Raw genomic sequence first — 20,829 nt, forward strand, 5'->3', positions numbered from 1 at the left:
CTTGGGATTCTAGAGGGCGCAATTCTTATCCAATACGGTTGAATTTTGCAAATGTCGTTTTGGCATGACATCCAACAACTGTTCCAAGTATGGTCTAAATCGATGTATAACTTGATATAGCTGCAGTAAAAACCGACTTCCCAGTTTGACTTTTTGAGCCTCTGAAGGCCGCAATTATTACTCGATTTGCCTGAAAATTTGGAGGTGGTGTGTTTCTATGACTAGTGTTTTTCTATTTGAAAAAGTCATTCAAAGAACTTGTTTTTTGGTAAATTTGCAAAATGGACACTGTCCATCTTTCTCAGATCGTGTTTTGAGCCTTCGCAGGGAGTGTGGATACTTCTAATGGGCTTTTTGACATTTTGCTCACGCAAAGCGCAGAATCAAGATGTCGCCTCTGAACTTGCAACCCATAATTTGTAATGATGGACCCTCTTCAAAACATGTTCCATAATCTGCTCGTTTAGCTGATCCTCCTCTTCGGACCGATGATCTGGTAAAATAGTACCAGATGTATTGCTGATATCGATGACTGCTTTTAGTCTAGTCTTTAGTCTAGTCTTTCCAATATTGAGAGAGGCTCGTCTTTATTCTGCTTTCTTGCCACTTTGGTGTAAGAAGGCGTCTTCTTACCTTTCTCAGCGACCATTTTTCCCTTCCGTGATGGCTGTGACGCCCTTTCTCCGCTTACTTGTGAGCTCAGCAAAGCCCTCGCTCACTACTGCGTCATCGCGCTCACCTCACCTCTCGTTTCGGCTGTAATGACCGTTTCGTTAACACTGTCGCTGTCTGAATCTGAATCGGTAACACAACCTTTACTTAAAGGGCAGTGACGAAATGAGCATCCCTCTGGGTTATCCGTCTCTTTCTCATTCTATAGTCTGGAGACTGTTTGTACACTTTAACCTATACTCTCAACTACATATGCCAAGGCACCCACACCTATACAAAGGCAGACAACATGCTACGGTTTGACGCCACCACGGCAGCTATTGAGACCTACTATTGAAAGAGTTTCAAATGTTTGCGTAATAGGTAGATCCATTTTTTTGATAAGCGAAATAAAAATATGTCCACTCCACTCAACGGTTTAGTTATCAATGAGCAGAAGTTTAGTTGCTTGGGTTTCTCTTTCGACACAGACTCTTAATATAATACGATTGTGCTTTTCTTCTTGATGAATAAGTATTTTTCGAAACTAACTTTTTGTGACCTTTGTTTGACTTTTATGTACATTCTGGTACTGGGCAGACGTACGGGCAAGATAAGATATACTTAAAATTTAACGATGATCAAAAATATTTATATGAATAGACTTCAACAGTATTTCGACCATCCAATGGTGAAGTGTATGTAATGCTATAAAGCAAAATTTCTGAAGCAGTGACTTTTACATATTAGATTTTTCATAAAATTTCTACCTTCAATATAAATCAAATGGATACACATATATTTTCATAAAACCTTGAAACATTTATTTCTTATAATGTGCATGCAAACAATATCTTTTAAACGGTTCTTTACTTTAGCGATGTCATCAGTGAATTCATCGATGGACATTTTATATCATCCGGCAGAATTATCTCATAAAAATAACGTTGTATAAATGACCAGACATATTCGTTCGAAGCAGGATAAGGCAAATTCAGTACTCGATAGATTTTCATGCAAGAGTCCAGAGCGCTGATGAAATCGGGCATTTCATACAGGGCTACATCAAAATGAACATATATCTCATGGATATTGATGTTATTGTCGCCAACCAACACAATCAAAGGTGTATATTCATTGTGTATATCACCATATTTTATGGTGAATTCCTCACGTTTTTGTTCTACCTCTTCCAAGTTATTAACCCGTATGGCAAAGAGATCCACCGCTTCAACGATTGAAACTTTACGCCGATTACCAATAGCATCGCGATATCGGGCCATAGGCAACATGACTGAATTGAGCAGAACGGCAAAAATGTAGTCCTCAGTATCTGAAAGAGTAGTGAGAAGCTTAATACAGTAGAAAAATTCAAGTAGATATTTCGTTGATATCAATCGTATGGTATTTGTAAAATGTTTGATAATTAGCAGAACTAAGGTAAATGAAAATTTAAGAATAAAGAGCTGAAACTAAAATAAATAATAATAATAAATAATGTTAAACATTGGTTAAAATTATTTTAAATAAGTTATGGTCCTATGTTAGTCAATCGCTTTCTCCTCGATTTAAGGATTTGGACCCAAAGCATCAAGTTATGACTCATATTTTTAGTCGCCATGAAGGTAATATTCTAAGATGGACTATTTGCTGACTTAACCCCCATATTACAATGCTGGAGGATCCGTTATAGCTGATGTACAGAATACTGTCAGACCGCACTCGATCAACATAGAAAAGCATAAAATCTAAAATTATTATTACCTTTCCCCGGCTTTGTTTTCCAGAGAGCAAATAGTCCTTTGCACATCTCTTCTTTAATATTGGATGTATAGTAATGCGAAACTTTTTCAACAAATTGTGACCACTTTCGTTTTAGAATATTGACTTTATTGCGTGAAAATTTCAATCCAAAATCTATATTGAACTTTAAGGGAGGAAGAAAAAATATGAGCAGGTTAACATTAAATAACAGAGTATAAATAGACAAAAGTAATAAGATGATATACATACAGTGGCACAGAAAAGTCTACATACCCCACCGAAAAAACATGTTTAACAAAACGATTTTTTTACACGAAAACTTTTTTTTTTCCATATATCTATTGTTGCTTAAATTGTCTTCTATAGTTCACAGTATTATAAATGTAAAATCTCATCCCAACTATCTTACTGCCAGTTTACGAAATTACTATTTAAAAAAACGTATGTAAACATATCTGTACCACTGTATATGCTAAAATATGGGAGGTAAAGTAATGCAATATTTATGATAATAATTTTTTGTGATTTCAAAATGATAAGTTTTTTCTCAACTTTATAACATGATTGACACTACAGTCTAATATGTATTATAATGGCTACAGATATTTACAACTCCATTTATGTCCAGTCTTAAAAACAAATTTTGTGTGAGAGTATTAGGATTTATTACACTCATAATAAAAGGCTTGCTGAAAATAGCAAACACTGTCTGCTGAATATCAGTTGTCAATTTTGCTGCTATTATATAGTAGTTCTGATGTTACAGCAATAGTTCAGCAATTTCAGAGTAGCAGGCTGACTGCATTAAAATCTGTTGTTTGCTGAAAATGACTGCTGCTTAATTATGAAGGGGATGTTAGAAGGAACAAGTAAAAATGTATTAAAATCGGCCGGGCCGAAACACACTGTTTCAAATTTCTGCAAAATCGGGTAATAAATAAAGCTTTTATGGGCTAAAAGTAACTTCAAATTTTAGTGAAATCGGTTAAAAAATAAAGCTTTTATAGGTTTCAGACCCTTTATCGGCAGATCGATCTATATGACAGCTGTGTCTAAACATAGTCCGATCTGTACCGTATTTGAATCGAATGTTGGGAGACTTTAAACTGCGCACTATATTAAATTTCGGCGAAATCGGATTAAAAATAATGCTTTTATGGCCTTCAGACCCTCTATCGGGAGATCGGTCTACATTTCAGCATTTTCCAGCTCATACTTGTATTTTTATACCCTCCACCATAGGATGGGGGTATACTAATTTCGTCATTCTGTTTGTAACTACTCGAAATATTCGTCTGAGACCCCATAAAGTATATATATTCTTGATCGTCGTGACATTTTATGTCGATCTAGCCATGTCCGTCCGTCTGTCTGTCGAAAGCACGCTAACTTTCGAAGAAGTAAAGCTAACCGTTTGAAATTTTGCACAATTACCTCTTATTAGTGTAGGTCGTTTGGGGTTGTAAATCGGCCATATCGGTCTATGTTTTGATATAGCTGCCATATAAACCGATCTTGGGTCTTGACTTCTTGAGTCTCTAGAGGGCGCAATTCTACAATAGTCCGATTTGACTGAAATTATGCACGTGGTGTTTCGGTATCACTTACAACCACTGCGCTAAGTATGGTTTAAATCGGCCCATGTTTTGATATAGCTGCCATATATACCGATCTTGGGTCTTGACTTCTCGAGCCTCTAGATGGCGCAATTCTTATCCAATTGAAATGAAATTTTGCACGACGTGTTCTGTTAGGAAATTCATCAACAGTGCCAAGTATGATTTAAATCGATCTATAACCTAATATAGCTGCAATATAAACCGATCTTAGGTCTTGACTTCTTGAGCCTCTAGAGTCCGCAATTCTAATCCGATTGAAATGAAATTTTGCACGACGTGTTTTGTTATGATATCCAACAACTGTGCCAAGTATGGTTGAAATCGGTTCATAACCTGATATAGCTGTCATATAAACCGATCTTGGGTCTTGACTTCTTGAACCACTAGAGGTCGCAATTACTATCCGATTTTCCTGAACATACGTGTTCAGGAACCATAATAATACGTGTTTATTATGGTCTGAATCGGTCTATAGACTGATACAGCTCTCATATAAATCGCAATTCTTATTCTAATTGGCTAACATTTTACACAGGCCTCCAACATATTATTTAATTGTGGTCCAAACCGGACCATATCTTGATATCGCTCTAACAGCAGAGAAAAACTTTTCTTATATCCTCTTTGGCCTAAGAAGAGATGCCGGGAAAAGAACTCGACAAATGCGATCCATGGTAGAGGGTATATAAGATTCGGGCCGGCCGAACTTAGCACGCTTTTATTGCCTTCGGCAATCCCTCCTTACACCAATTAATTTTTCCTATCACCATGGTACTCGTTGTTTGCCCCATGTATTTAAGAGAATCGTTTGTAGCATACGCTTCAACATTGCATCAATGTCTTTCATAGTTTCAACAACTTTTTCAGTTCTTTCATATACCAATCCCTCGTCCTTCAATTGGGTTGCCCAAAAAGTAATTGCGGATTTTTTAAAAGAAAGTAAACGCATTTTTAATAAAACTTAGAATGAACTTTAATCAAATATACTTTTTTTACACTTTTTTTCTAAAGCAAGCTAAAAGTAACAGCTGATAACTGACAGAAGAAAGAATGCAATTACAGAGTCACAAGCTGTGAAAAAATTTGTCAACTCCGACTATATGAAAAATCCGCAATTACTTTTTGGGCAACCAATTCTGCAATATGTTCACAAAGGTTGAAGCTAACGTAACGATGATTAGAGAAGCCGTTGTCTTCAAATACTTCCCAGTCACATATTCTGTCTTATTGTTAAGGTTCTCACAAAAAACTCATCTAAGGACAGAAATTTCACAATTCAACTTTTCTATTGAACCGACCTCGTATATAGTACATATCTACATAGATGGGCTTTTATGCGATATTAACATTTCACTTGACTCCCACCCATTGTATTGTTCATTTGCAAAAGTCCAAGACATCACAACTTTGACGCAAATTGGTACTCTGCAATTAGTTTGAAAATGGCAAAATTACAAGAAGCAAACCGTCGCCCGCATATGTACGAAATTGATATCTTACTTGGCAAACTCCTTTACTTACCAATTCCATGGCTCTGGCATTGAGATATTTGGGCCACTGCTGGAGAACATCCTTAGTGGTTGAGTGCTCGACATCTTCTTGACGTGATAAATAGGTCTTCGACCACACCGTCTTTACATCATCCCAGCTCACATCACGGCAACGAAGGAAATTCTTTATGGCACTCATAGAAGTATCATCCAACTGCATGAGCTCTTGGAACTCATCGTCGTCGATAAGCTCAATTTGTGTAGTATTGCTGTTGCTGCTGCTGCAGATGTTGCCGATATTATTGCCATCATTAGCATTTACAACATTCCTCGGTGCTATTGTCGAAGATGTTGGCGTTGTTAGTCCTGTCGTTAGCATCGCATCATCGTCGGCCAGTGTGTCAGACTGCATGTAAGTGGTTGATTCTTGAGTGAACTCCTGATGTATATCTCGTACCCTCATACGTTTCAACGTATTGTAATACTTGGTGTACAAACGTCCCATGGGGTTTCGTTTTCCTTTCCGATTGATAAAATAATAATCCTGCAAGACAAGGACATTAGTGTTATACACACACATGTTGAAAGACAAGAATCGTTTGTGTGTGCATATACATATGTTTTTGTGTGTGCTGCGTACTCCTGAGGTTATCAATTTGAGTACACTTAGTCAATAGAATAACGTATGTATTCAGGCGGATGAAAGAAACTTTCTTACAATTGATTTGTATCTCTGATTTCAACAATGTTGCCGGAACAATTTTACTTTGTAAGTTTCTAGATATCATACAAATTTGTATTTTAGAGCCCAATTATATAAGTGATCTCGATAAAAAAAATCATGGGAAAATTTACGAATATTAAACAATTTGTAAAGGCTAACAACTTTCGTCTTCCTTCTCTATTCAAGAATAAACGATAATTCATTTCAACAAGTAAAAGCGTACCAAGTTCGTCCGGGTCGAATATTAGAAGCCCACCTCCATGGATTCTGCTAAAAATATACACATTCCATTAGTTTATTCTACATACCACATTTCTGTCAAACCAGCAAAACTTAAAGCTTCTAGGAACCGAACAAATATGATCGAGAGACCGGTTTACATGGGAACTATATGAGGTTATAGACTGCTTTAGGCCATATTTGGCACAGTCGATGAAAATAGTAACAGAGCACCTCATACGAAATTTCAGCCAAATCGGACAAAAACTGAGGCTTGTAAGGACACACAAAGCCAAATCGGGAGATCGGTTTATATGGGAGCTATATCAGGTTAAAGACCGATTTGGTCCGACTTGGCACAGTTGTAAAAGAGCACTACAGGCAAAATTTCAGCCAAATCGGACAAAAATTGCGGCTTGTAAGGGCTTAAGAAGTCAAATCGGGAGATCGGTTTATATGGGAGCTATATCTTAATCTGAACCGATATGGCCCATTTGCAATCCCCAATGACTTACATCAATATTAAGAAATTTCAAGTGGCTAGCTTTACGTGTTCGACCACTATCGTGATTTCAACAGACGGACATACGGACATGGCTAGATCGACTCAGAACGTCGAGACGATCAAGAATATTTATACTTTATGAGGTCTTAGAGGAATATTTCGAGGGTTACAAACGGAATGACTAAATTAGTATACTATGGTGGGGGGTATAAAAAATGGTTTATAACATTAAGTAATCCTTCGATTAAAACACACTATCATTTCATTCATCGCTTTTATTGACATGGGTTGTAGGTTACGCTAGGTTGGGTCAGGTTTAGTGGCTGTCAGATTCACAAGCCAATTTTAGTCTTTTATTATACCATCGACACGTATGATGATGGTCAGAAAAGGATCCGTCGTACAAAATTTCAGGCAAATCGGCTAATAATTGCGGTCTCTAGAGGCTCAAGAACTCAAGATCTCAGATTGGTTTATATGACAGCTAAATCAGGTTGTGGACCGAAGTGAACTATACTTAGCACAGTTGTTGGCTATCATAACAAAACACGTCGTGCAAAATTTTATTCCAATCGGATAAGAATTGCGCCCTCTAGAGGCCCAAGAAGTCAAGACCCAAGATCGGTTTATATATCAGCTATATCAGGTTATGAACCGATTTGACCCATACTTGGCACAGTTGTTGGCTATCATAATAAAACACGTCATGCAAAATATTATTCGTATCGGATAAGAATTCCGCCCTCTAGAAGCTCAAGAAGTTAAGACCCAAGATCGGTTTATATATCAGCTATATCAGGTTATGAACCGATTTGACCCATACTTGGCACAGTTGTTGGCTATCATAATAAAACACGTCATGCAAAATATTATTCCCATCGGATAAGAATTGCGCCCTCTAGAAGCTCAAGAAGTTAAGACCCAAGATCGGTTTATATGACAGCTATATCAGATTATGAACCGATTTGAACTATACTTAGCACAGTTGTTGGCTATCATAACAAACTACTTCGTGCAAAATTTCATTCAACTCGGATAAGAATTGCGCCCTCTATAGACTCAAGAAGTCAAGACCCAAGATCGGTTTATATGGCAGCTATATCAGGTTATGGACCGATTTGAACTATACTTAACACAGTTGTTGGATATCATAACAAAACACGTCGTGCAAAATTTCATTCCAATCGGATAAGAATTGCGCACTCTAGAGGCTCAAGAAGTCAAGACCCAAGATCGGTTTATATATCAGCTATATCAGGTTATGAACCGATTTGACCCATACTTGGCACAGTTGTTGGCTATCATAATAAAACACGTCATGCAAAATATTATTCGTATCGGATAAGAATTCCGCCCTCTAGAAGCTCAAGAAGTTAAGACCCAAGATCGGTTTATATATCAGCTATATCAGGTTATGAACCGATTTGACCCATACTTGGCACAGTTGTTGGCTATCATAATAAAACACGTCATGCAAAATATTATTCCCATCGGATAAGAATTGCGCCCTCTAGAAGCTCAAGAAGTTAAGACCCAAGATCGGTTTATATGACAGCTATATCAGATTATGAACCGATTTGAACTATACTTAGCACAGTTGTTGGCTATCATAACAAACTACTTCGTGCAAAATTTCATTCAACTCGGATAAGAATTGCGCTCTCTATAGACTCAAGAAGTCAAGACCCAAGATCGGTTTATATGGCAGCTATATTAGATTATGAACAGATTTGATCCTTACTTTGCACAGTTGTTGGCTATCAAAATAAAGCACATCGTGCAAAATTTCATTCCAATCGGATATGAATTGTGTCCTCTAGAAGCTCAAGAAGTCAAGTCCCAGGACCGGTTTATATGGCAGCGATATCAAAACATGGACCGATATTGCCCATTTACAATCCCAACCGACCTACACTAATAAGAAGTATTTGTGCAAAATTGCAAGCGGCTAGCTTTACTCCTTCGAAAGTTAGCGTGCAGTCGACAGACAGACGGACGGACGGACATTGCTAGGCGATCAAGAATATAAACGATCACCCGATTTGACTTCTTGAGCTCTTGGAAGCCACAATTTTTGTCCAATTTGGCTGAAATTTTACTCTCCCGATTTGACTTCTTGAGCTCTTACAAACCGCAATTTTTGTCTGATTTGGCTGAAACTTTGAACTTTGTGTTCTGTTATGACTTTCAAAAACTGTGAACAGTACGGTTCATATCGGTCTATAACCAGATGTAGCTTCCATATAAACCGATCTCCCTATTTGACTTCTTGAGCTCTTTAAAACCCGCAATTTTTGTCTGATTTGGCTGAAATTTTGGGTATTCTATTCTGTTATGACTTCCAACAACTGTGTAAGTACTGTCTTAATCGGTCTATAACCTGATAAAGCTCTCATATAAACCGATCTCTCGACTTCTTGGGCCCTTACAAGCCTCACTTTCTGTCCGATTTGGCTGAAATTTTGCATGTAGGTTTATGACTTCTAACAAATGCGTCAAGTACCTTTTAAATCGGCCTATAACATTATATAGCTCCCATGTCCATGGTGGTGGGTTCCCAAGATTCGGCCCGGCCGAACTAAGCTCGCTTTTACTTGTTTCTGATGTTCTCGCCTGGATTCGAATCCATGCGTTTAGCGTCATAGTCACAATGTCCAGATGAATCGGGTGTAGCACCAAATTCTGTGCATCAGATGGTGTCGTTCTTGGTAAGGCTGTGTTTCGCAAACTAGCCAACCTATAGATCCGTCTGAAAATATAAGAGTAGGTGGAATCTTGAAGCGCCGTTCATCAGACCACCAACATCTGACACACAGCGTTTTCGGTCCGACAACAGTACTATACTGCCAATACGCGACAAGCGATTAAAACCACCAATGACCCTATGACAGTTTTTATATAGACCAGAGTTACCTTTTTCACCCTTTCCAAAATATTGGGCTAAAAAATTCCACCATTAGTTTGAAGTGTAGATGATATTGAATATGTGGTGCTTTTGGGTCAGCCTGACTAGTAGGTCACAGATGAAGTGCCTTGAGCTCACTGTTTACTCCAGGCACTTAGAAAAGAAGCTAAACGGGCATTTAATGAAGCAAGGGGTAGTGCAAATGTGGGATAGAACTTAAGAAAAGCTCAGGGCCTATAAGGACAGTCCATGGCCTCGTGAAGGACAGTCCACACAGGGGAAATGAACTAGAACTGGCAACATATCGACGGCACTACCGATATTTTATATTTTGTCTCAATATCTATTGTTATTATTCCTATCGGTAAAGTTAAATTTGTATGCAAAATTTAACAAAAACAAGTAAAAAAGCGTTAAGTTCGGCCGGCCCGAACTTTGGATACCCACCACATCGGGTATATATGTAAACCACCTTTCGTCAAAATCCGGTGAAAAATACATACTTTATGCCCCATAGCAGACATATCGATATATTTTCCGATTTGGACCAAATACTAGTAAGTACAAGTCATTGTTCAATTGTGTATAACAAACTATTGGTCTTTTTAGTAGCTATATCTCAAAATAAACCGATCTGAACCATATACGACACGGATGCCGAAAAGCCTACCATCAGTCACTGTATCAAATTTAGATGAAATCGGATTATAAATGCGCCTTTTATGAGCCCAAAACCTTAAATGGAGAGATCGGTCTATATGGCAGCTATATCCAAATCTGAACCGATCTAGGCCAAATTAAAGAAGAATGTTGAAGAATGTTCCACATTTTAGCATAATCGGATAATAAATATGGCTTTTATGGGCCTAAGACCCCAAGTCGTCGAATCAGTCTATATGGCAGCTATATCCAAATCTGAACTGAGTTGAGCCAAATTGTAGAAGCAAAATCGGGTAATAAATGTGACTTTTATGGGCCTAAGACCCCAAGTCATCGAATCGGTTTATATGGGAGCTATCCAAATCTGAACTGAGTAGAGTCAAATTGTAGAAGCATGTTGAGGGACTTAATTTAATTCACTGTACCAAATTTCAGCAAAATCGGACAAAAACTATGGTTTTTATGGACCTAAGACCCTAAATCGTCGGATCGGTATTTATGGGGGCTATATCAAGATATAGTCCGACATAGCCCATCTTCAAACTTACCCTGCCTTTGGACAAAAAACGTATCTGTGCTAAATTTCAGCTAAATATCTCTATTTTTTAAGACTATAGCGTGATTTCAACAGACAGACGGATGGAGATGTCTAGATCGTCTTAGATTTTTACACTGATCAAGAATATATACTTTATAGGGTCGGAAATGGATATTTCGATATGTTGCAAACGGAATGACAAAATGAATATACCCCCATCCTTCGGCGGTGGGTATAATAAGCTATCCGACACTGAATGTACCCTTTAAGATACATTGTGCCTTGAAGTCATATTATGTAATTTTACATCATGAGCATTTTTAGCTGTTTTTTTTTTTTTGTTGAATAACTGAAGTGTACATAAATTTATTGATTGACTGCCTATGCATCGCCCTATACACCTATGAAGTCGCCGCTATTACAACTTTGAACAGAATTGCCCGTAATTCGGTAAAGATTGATCTAGTAAATGCAAATTTTGCCCATGAACATTCCACTAAGGAACAGGGGCAAACTTCTCACATATCAATGAGTGCCGTCCGATTCAAGTATAAGCTCAATGATAAGGGGCCTCCTTTTTATAGCCGAGTCCGAACGGCGTGCCGCAGTGCGACACTTCTTTGGAAAGAAGTTTTACATGGCGTATTAGCTCACAAATGTTGCCAGCATTAGGTGGGGAAAACCACTGCTGAAAATTTTTTCTGATGGTCTCGCCAGGATTCGAACCCAGGCGTTCAGCGTCATAGGCGGACATGCTAACCTCTGCGCTACGGTGGCCTTGATCTAGTATCCATCTTAAAATATCTACTGGAGTTCACATGAAGGGACTTCTGCCTTAGCTAACTTTTTTTTGGAAAATTGGGGAAAGGGGTTTCACCGAAAACCCCCATTTTCAACAATACATTAGCTTTTGAGCGCATCACTTTCTCCCATTCTATAGTATTTCTGTAGCGTTGTACAACATCATTTAATGTGTATAAATATATAATTTTTCACAAAAAAGCTGATCACATGTAAGTCACACTACTTACCCTAGAATCATGTTCTGCAGGAAAAATATTTACTATCATATCGACGATTTTCGCAAAATCTGAACAATGCAATTTGATTTCTTTGTTTATGACATAATCTATAACGGCCTGTATCAACTCATCGCGATGTTTTCTTTCCAGATAGCCATGTTTTTTGTAAAACGCCTTCATGATTGGCCCAAAAACAGACTCATTGATAAGTTCTTCCAAATTCTGTAAATATTAAAGGAGATAATTATAATTGCTGCAAAACGTTAGAAGGTTGGATAGCCACATAATACTTACTAACATTAAACCTACTCGAGTTTCTCTCAAATTGACGGTGGCTTCTAATTTCGGTTTCTTCACTTCCATTCCATCGATTTCCAGCTCAAGTGGCAGTTCATCCATTATGTCCGATTCGAACTTCAACGACTCGTTTCGAATCGACGTACTAATATCTTCGAAGGTTGTAATTGACTCCTTCGTATTTGATTGAGTATCCTCAGATATCTCTGATATTTCTTTAGTGTTGTTTAAAGTATCTTCTGAGGATCGTCTTATATAAGGTTCCTCAGTTGAATTGATCGTACTGGGGATGATTTTCTCTTGCACTATTACGACGTCGTTAGTGCGATACTAAAATATACAAATATTTATTTTAGTTAATTATAATTTACAACTTTCTTTTTATTTCCTTATGTATTTACAAAAGATTACTGAAAATATTATCAAACATTTGCTAAAGAAGGTGCTGAGGTCACCAAACCCCAGAAGCTACTTAAAATATTTAAATTATTGCTACGTACTTAGGAATAACTTTTCTTTTTCACAGGATTTGATACAAGTGCTATGTATAGATGTTGAACTTACCTTTTTCCTTCTCCATGTAAAAAGTTTCTCTCTAAATTCTGCCCTGTGGCCAATACTACGTATAGCGGTATTAATATCGTCTACAGATAAATAGCGTAGACTCCGGTACGTGATGCCATAAGCTGCATGAAATATTTACACAAACATTATAAATAATAAGTAAAAACAAGGTAATTTCGGCCGGGCTGAATAGTATATACCCTCTACCATGGATCGCGTTCGACAAACTCACTGGATGAGCGTTCTAGAGTCTCAAGAAGTCAAATATAAAGAACGGTTTATATCGCAGCTATATCAGGTTGTGAACCGATTCAGGCCAATGTTTGCTCAATAATTGGAAGTCAAAACAAAACACTTCATACAACATTTCAACCAAATCGAAAAGAAATTGCCCCCTCCAGAGAATCAAGAAGTGAAGGTCCAAGATCAATTTCTATGGCAGCTATATCAATTTTGCAATTTCAACCGACCTACACAAACGAAAATTATTTGTGTAAAAATTCAAGCTTCACTTCTTCGAAAGTTAGCGTGCTATTAAAAGACAGACAGATGGACGGACATGGCTAAATCGCATTGGAATGTCAAAACGATTAAGAATATATAAACTATGTTGTGTCTCAGGTGAATATTTCGATGTGTTACAATCGGCTGGAACAGGCGTGGCCGTCATGACAGGTCACTGTCTAATCGGAAAACTTGCTGACAGACTAAAGGTTGCCAGTAACGACTTTGGCAGATGCTGCGAGGACCTCGAAGAAGAAGAGACTATAGAACACCTTCTATGTGTGTGTCCCGCACTTCCATTCAGAAGAAGTTCCACTTTAGGTTCTCATATCTTTAAGAACCTGTTTGAAATTGTTGGGATGGTTCAACGGTAGGAACTAGAAGGCATGTTTCTTCTTTTATTCCTGTGGTTTCACAATGGACGAAAACGTCTAAGTGAGTCTGATGGCAGACTGCCAGTTAAACCTAACCCAACCTACAAACGGAATGACGAAATTAGTATTCACACATCCCATGGTGGAGGGTATAAAGAGAACCACGTGAAAAATTTCTATATATCTATATATATCAAAAAATCTACCGATATGGCCCATTTACAATTCCAACTGACCTACACTAATGGGAAGCAAAATTTCAAGCGCCTAGTTTTACTCCTTCGAAAGTTGTCGTGCTTTCGATTGACAGACGGTTGGTGGAACGGACAGACGAACGGACATGGCTTGATCGACCAAGAATGTCATGACGATCAAGATTATACATATATATAATTTAGAGGGTCTTAGACGCATATTTCGAGGTGTTACCAACTGAATGACGATTTTAGTATGCACCCATCCTATGGTGAAGAGGAAACAAGTAAGATCGTGCTAAGTTCGGCCGGGCCGAATCTTATATACACTCCACCATAGATCGCATTAGTCGAGTTCTATGCGCGGTATCTCTTTTAAGGCAAACAAAGAATATTGAATGATTTGCTATTGGAGCTATATCAAGTTATAGTCCGTTATAGACGCGTATGCTAAAGGTCATGAGTGGAGTCGTTGTCAAAATTTCTACCAAATCGGATGAGAATTGCGGCGTCTAGAGGCCCAAGAAGTCAAGATCCCAAATCGGTTTATATGGCAGCCACATCAGGTTATGTACCGATTTGCGCCATACTTAACACAGTTATTGGAAGTAATAACAAAACACCTCATGCAAAATTTCAGCCAAATCGGATGAGAATTGCGCGCTCTATTGGCTCAAGAAGACAAGATCCAAGATCGGTTTGTATGACAGCTATACCAGATTGTGAACCGATTTGAATAATACTTAACACAGTTGTTGAAGTAATACCAAAACACTACGTGCAAAATTTCGGTTAAATCGGATGAGAATTGCGTCCTCTAGAGGCTCAAGAATTCAAGACCCAAGATCGGTTTATATGGCAGCTATATCAACAAGTGTACCGATTTAACCATACTTAGCGCAGTTGCTGGAAGTGACACCAAAACACCACGTGCAAAATTTCAGTCAAATCGGACGAAAACTGAACTGAGAAACTAGTATACCCCCATCCTATGATGGAGGGTACAAAAATAACCTCAAGCAAGTATTGGTTGCCCAAAAAGTAATTGCGGATTTTTCATATATTCGACGTTGACAAATTTTTTCACAGCTTGTGACTCTGTGATTGCATTCTTTCTTCTGTCAGTTATCAGCTGTTACTTTTAGCTTGCTTTAGAAAAAAAGTGTAAAAAAAGTATATTTGATTAAAGTTCATTTTAAGTTTTATTAAAAATGCATTTACTTTCTTTTAAAAAGTCCGCAATTACATTTTGGGCAACCCAATAAAAGCGCTCTTAGTTCGGCCGGGCCGAATCTTGCAAACCCACCACCATGGATTCTGCTAAGATATAGGAGCTATATCCGGTTGTAGACCTTGGCACAGTTGTTGAGACGCAAAATATAAAATTTCAGCATAATAGTAAGAAAATCTCGGCTTGTAGGGCCCATGGAGACATAACGGATATCGGTTTATATGGAAGTTATATCAGGTTATAGACCGATTTGAACCGTACTCAGCACAGTTGTTGGAAGTCATAACAGAACACTATGTGCAAAATTTCAGACAAATCGGATGAAAATTGAGGCTTCCAGGGGCTTAAAATGTAAAATCGGGGGTTCGGTTTATATGGGACTTATATCGCGTTATAGACCGATTTGGACCGTACTTAGCACAGTTGTTGGGAGCTATATCGAGTTATAGACCGATTCGGACCGTTCTTGACTAAATCGGATAAAAATTGTAGTTTTCGTGGACTAAAGAATTCAAATGGGGGATATTGGTTTATCGGGGAGCTATATCAGGATCTTCACCGATTTGGACCGTACTTGGAACAGTTGTTGAACTCATAACAGAGCACTATGTGCAAAATTTCATCCAATTCGGATGATAATTGAGGCTTGCAGGGGCTCAAAAATTTAAATCGGGTTATCGGCTTATATGGGAGCTATATGAGGTTATAAACTGATTTGAACCGTACTTCGCACAGTTGTTGGAAGTCATAACAGAACACTTTGTGCAAAATTTGAAGCGGCTAGCTTTACGCGTTCGACCGCTATCGTGATTTCGACAGATGGACGGACATGGCTAGTTCGACTAAGAATGTCGAGACGATCAAGAATATATATACTTTATGGGGTTCTAGATCAATATTTCGAGGTGTTACAAACGGAATGACTAGATTAGTATACTCCCATCCTATGGTGATGGGTATAAAAAGATAAGCGAATTCAGGAATCCTGTGCTACTAACGAAGTCCCAAAACTGTTTCCTTACCTCGCCTCTAAGTCGGTTCATGTGTGGTGTTGTGTCCCCACCTAAGTGGCGGTGTCTGTCGCGAAAGCCGGGCAATGACATAGGAAATGCTACAATATTTCGTCTTTTTCTCACATCCCTACATATGGTTCCACTTGCCGGACCTTCTCTGTGTATGGCACAATCTGCATTATTTTGGTGCATGGCTTACGCGGAGTAAGGGGGAATGAAAGACCAGACGATTTGGCAATGAGAGCCAAAAGACTGCCGTCAATAAACTTCACATTAACCACGTTTATTGACGGCAGTCTTTTGGCCTTCACTGCCTAATCATCTGGTCTTTCATTCCCCTTACTCCGCTATAGCCCCATACCTTTATAATGCAGATTGTGCCATCCACAGAGTGGCGTTAATCTCTTTCTAACACTCCAAGGCTGTTCGTAACCTTACCGTCCTGGTTGTTGATGGTCAGTTTACAGTTCGTAAAGATGTTGACACTCGACGGCCTCGCGTTAACACCCCACCACTCCACCTCACGAGTTCCGTGATCACCCGGATCTCTGCAGAACCGCATTATGGTCAGGCAGTTTAAAACAGATCTCAGTCCCAGGGTTCTCAATGTAGACCCCCAGCTTTGATCCATCCGTGTAGTATAAACTTTCAGATGACAATACCAGAGTTCCGCAAATCCAAGACAGTGCTGCTGGCATCAGTGCCTCGCATACGACCTCAAGTGTCGTCTCAGGAAGTGTGATGGGAAACGTCTTCCATTGCCTCGAGGTTTCCTATCGCCGCCTCGACTATACCGCGATGGTGTGACCTGCTCCTATCTTTTGTAGATTCCGCCATCGCCTATAGTCTCATAGCCGCATTGGTTGCCTCAAAATGTATGTCTATGCCCTAGTTGACAATGAGGACCAGCGCCCTAGTGGGCGTGCTCCGTTTATATCAAACAGCATGTTTCCTGAACCTGTTGTATTACCCTTACGTTGCACTTTTTCTCCATCGTAGTCCACGCAAACCCATAGAACTATCCTAAGATTCAGGTCCCATTTTGAGCCTACTATCCATATTCATAGTACCCACCATCTGTGAGTCTTCTTGGTACGCTCCAGTATGTGACACTTTCAACCAGTTTTCTGTCCAAATTGACTCCTAAGTACTTGACCTTGCCAGATATCGAAAGCGTTTTGTTGAGGAAACGTGGTGCATGAAATTAGCCCACCTTCATCTTCATCGTGATCAGACAGATTTCAGTCTTCTCTGGGTTAACATTGAGACCCCTAAAGGTAGCCCAGTCGTATGCCATCTCCAAGACCCTTTTGACCTTTCTGCACAGCTGATTCGGAACCTTACCGCTTAGAAACTTTCGTGCTTACGACAGACGGACGGACTTGGCTATATCGACTTGAAATCTCATGACGATCAAAAATATTTATACTAAGACCAATATTTTGATATGTTACAAACGGAATGACGATGTTAGTATTCCCTATCCTTTGGTCTATGTTATAAGAACAACGTAATCAGAAATAGAGCTGGAAAACTATCGATAATCGCAACATTCGATATTTTCGATAGTTTTAATAATAAATATCGATAGTATTGATACTATCGTTAATTTCCCATCCCCTATATTTCAAACGAAATTGAAAAGCAAAAATAAGGAGATCCATTTATATAGAAGCAATATCATATAGACCGATCCGCCGACTTAGGGTCTTAGGCCAATAAAAACCACATTTATTGTCCGATTTTGCTAAAATTTGGGACAATGAGTTGTGTTAGGCCCTTCGACATATTTCGTAAATTTGGCTCAGATCGGTCCAGATTTGGATATAGCGGTCATATAGACCGTATATAGCTGCCATTTAGACCGATCCTCCGCTTTAGGATCTTAGGTCCATAAAAGGCGCATTTATTGTCCGATGTGGCCGAAATTTGGGACAGTGAGTTAAGTTAAGTCACTTGACATACTTCTGCATTAAGGCACGAATCGGTCCATACTTGGATATAGCTGCCATATAGACCGATCCCTCGGTTTAAGGATTTGGGGCCATAAAAAGCGCATTTATTGTCTGATGTCGCCGAAATTTGGAACTGGAAGCTATGTTAAGCCCTTCGATATCCTTTATCAATTTCACTCAGATCGGTCAAGATTTGGATATAGCTGCCATATAGATCGATCGCTCGATTTAATGTTTTGGGCCCATAAAACGCGAATTTATTGTCCGATGTTGCCAAAATTTGGGACAGTGAGTTATGTTAAGCCCCTCCACATATATTTGCAATTTGGTCTAGATCGATCAAGATTTGCATATAGCTGCCATAGAGACCGATATCTCGATTTAAAGTCTTGGCCCCAAAAAAGGCGCATTTATAATCCGATTTAACTGAATTTTGACACATTGACTTATGTTAGTCATTTCGACATCCATGTTGTATATGGTTCCGATTTTATTTTTGATATAGCTACTAAAAAGACCAATATTTTGTTATGCACAATTAAACAATGACTTGCACTTATTAGTTTTAGGTCCAAATCAGATAATATTTCAATATAACTGCAATGGAATATAAGGTATGCAATTTTCACCGGATGGTGGTTTACATATATATCCGAAGTGGTGGGTATCCAAAGTTCGGCCCGGCCGAACTTAACGCCTTTTTGCTTGTTTTTGTTTAGTTTTGCAAAAAAATTAACTTTTGCGATAGTATCCATCGGAAAAAAATCAATCGATATTCAGTTAAAAAATTAAATATCGATAGTATCGATAGTGCCATCGATATTTAGCCAGCTCTAACCAGAAGTCCACATTTTGAATCAAGCTACCAATGGGGGCATATATGCCTATATGGTAACTAAACGAATGATATTTGAGAGTAGATTAGACGTAACACATCCTTCGAGGGTTAGGCTCTCATTAAAAGGTAAAATGAAGACTATTCTTGTTCTGGTAATAAATAGGTATTTGGTAGGGTAAGGTTAGAGTGACAGTCTATTTTTTAAGCAGAGTCAGACTATTTTAATCCGTTGTGATTCCACAGTAGCGAAAGGCCTAGTCTCTAGTGGGAACCGAATCCACTAAATCCGCTCCGGAATAAATATGTTCATATGAATAAATATTAAAATTTAATCTATTAAAACAATTGCTTTGTTTTCCATAACAAGCTATTCAAAACCATTTATGGATTAAATTATGTACCAACCTTAATCTTGGATTAATCGAACCGATACAACCTCTTCGCAAATAACATGATGCTGGTTTGAACCTAAAGCTACAAAGCGAAATGTTTGTTAAACGGCACCTGACGACCAAATTTCGCAATAACGCCTTACTGTTCGAGCTACTACCGTTTTATCATATCACTGAACCATTTTAAACTGTTTATGCTAAGGCGCCCTCTGCATGTGATAAAACCAAATCATTTAGTTAACACAAGAACCATTAGAGAATGCATTGAATTCAAAAATACGACTTTAGCGAGTCATGCTGTTATTGTCCACCGCCACTCAAGAGACCATTATATCTCCTTTTATCCAATCTCAGTATACATCAAATGACAATCAGATGTTTTTTTTTTTGCGAATATTATGTGGTACTCCGCTTCTCTATAATTTCTTGTTATTATTTGACCCCCCACTTGCATGGATTTGCATTTACCTTTGAGAAATGGATACAAAAATGACATTTGAAATTTACTCAGCAAAGTTTTTAACAAAACATCATCGGAGCGGCCATCAAAGTCCTGCGGCTGCAGACGGTAAAGCTCCTCACTATTGTTGTATTTTTTTGTTGGGCAATGATGTTGCTTCCTCTTGGTAGCAGTTTGATGTTGGTGCCTCCTCTGAGTTTTTTGGTATACATCGTAGTCATCGAGATTTAAATAATCTTCTTCCATTTTAACAACATTAATTTTGCACTGTTAAATTTTAAATCTTGTTCCTTCAGTTAGAAAGAGTCAATTTACTTTTAATGTTCACTCTACCATGATTTTTACCACTATGGTTTTACTACACGAGCTGACTATGGGGTGGTTTTTTACGTTCTGCCTTTATGCTCAGCTGTTTCAGAAATTTTGCAGGGTGACTCATATTAAACTGATGAGTTATAGGTAATATTCCGCGACAGTGTTGTAGTTGTTAATTCCTACCGTTAATCAAATTTTAATTTCAAATAAATGTAACGTGAGGGATAAGCACCCTGGAAGCTGAGTTGGTAGTGTATTCGTATTACCGTTGCTTTGAATGAGTCTGTTAACAAAAAATTTGCCACGTTATAGATTTCGGTTTGGTCAAATCTTGCGCACCCACCACTTTAAATTTTGTAAAAAAAAAAACAATATGCGCATTTTAAACGTTCAGTGTTTGTATTTGGGCTAAAAACGTGATATGCTCAAAATTTCGTGATGATTGGGCAAATAAAATTGTTTTTGATCGATGCGACCTCCAGCTTTATTAAAAACAGCGTGCAAATTTCGGCCGGGCCGAATCTTGGAAATCCACCACCATGGATTCTGTTAAAAATTTATACAAAATAAATTTAATTGACGGGCATAATTTTAT

At 38.3% G+C, this 20,829-nt stretch overlaps 1 protein-coding gene across 1 annotated transcript; it reads right to left on the bottom strand.

Moving 5' to 3' along the window:
• Positions 1-1,450: 1,450 nt before the first annotated feature.
• On the bottom strand, positions 1,451-20,277 carry LOC106092269 (uncharacterized). Its single transcript, XM_059368833.1, has 7 exons — positions 19,928-20,277; positions 12,959-13,080; positions 12,392-12,724; positions 12,107-12,319; positions 5,556-6,068; positions 2,416-2,578; positions 1,451-1,984 (listed from the first exon to the last, which is right to left on the bottom strand). Exons 1-7 carry the CDS (start codon positions 20,163-20,165, stop codon positions 1,521-1,523), a joined length of 2,046 nt encoding a protein of 681 aa, XP_059224816.1. The 5' UTR covers positions 20,166-20,277; the 3' UTR covers positions 1,451-1,520.
• Between the last annotated feature and the right edge of the window lie 552 nt (positions 20,278-20,829).

This window comes from Stomoxys calcitrans, chromosome 5 (genome assembly GCF_963082655.1).
Source record: "Stomoxys calcitrans chromosome 5, idStoCalc2.1, whole genome shotgun sequence".
Lineage (NCBI taxonomy): Eukaryota > Metazoa > Arthropoda > Insecta > Diptera > Muscidae > Stomoxys > Stomoxys calcitrans.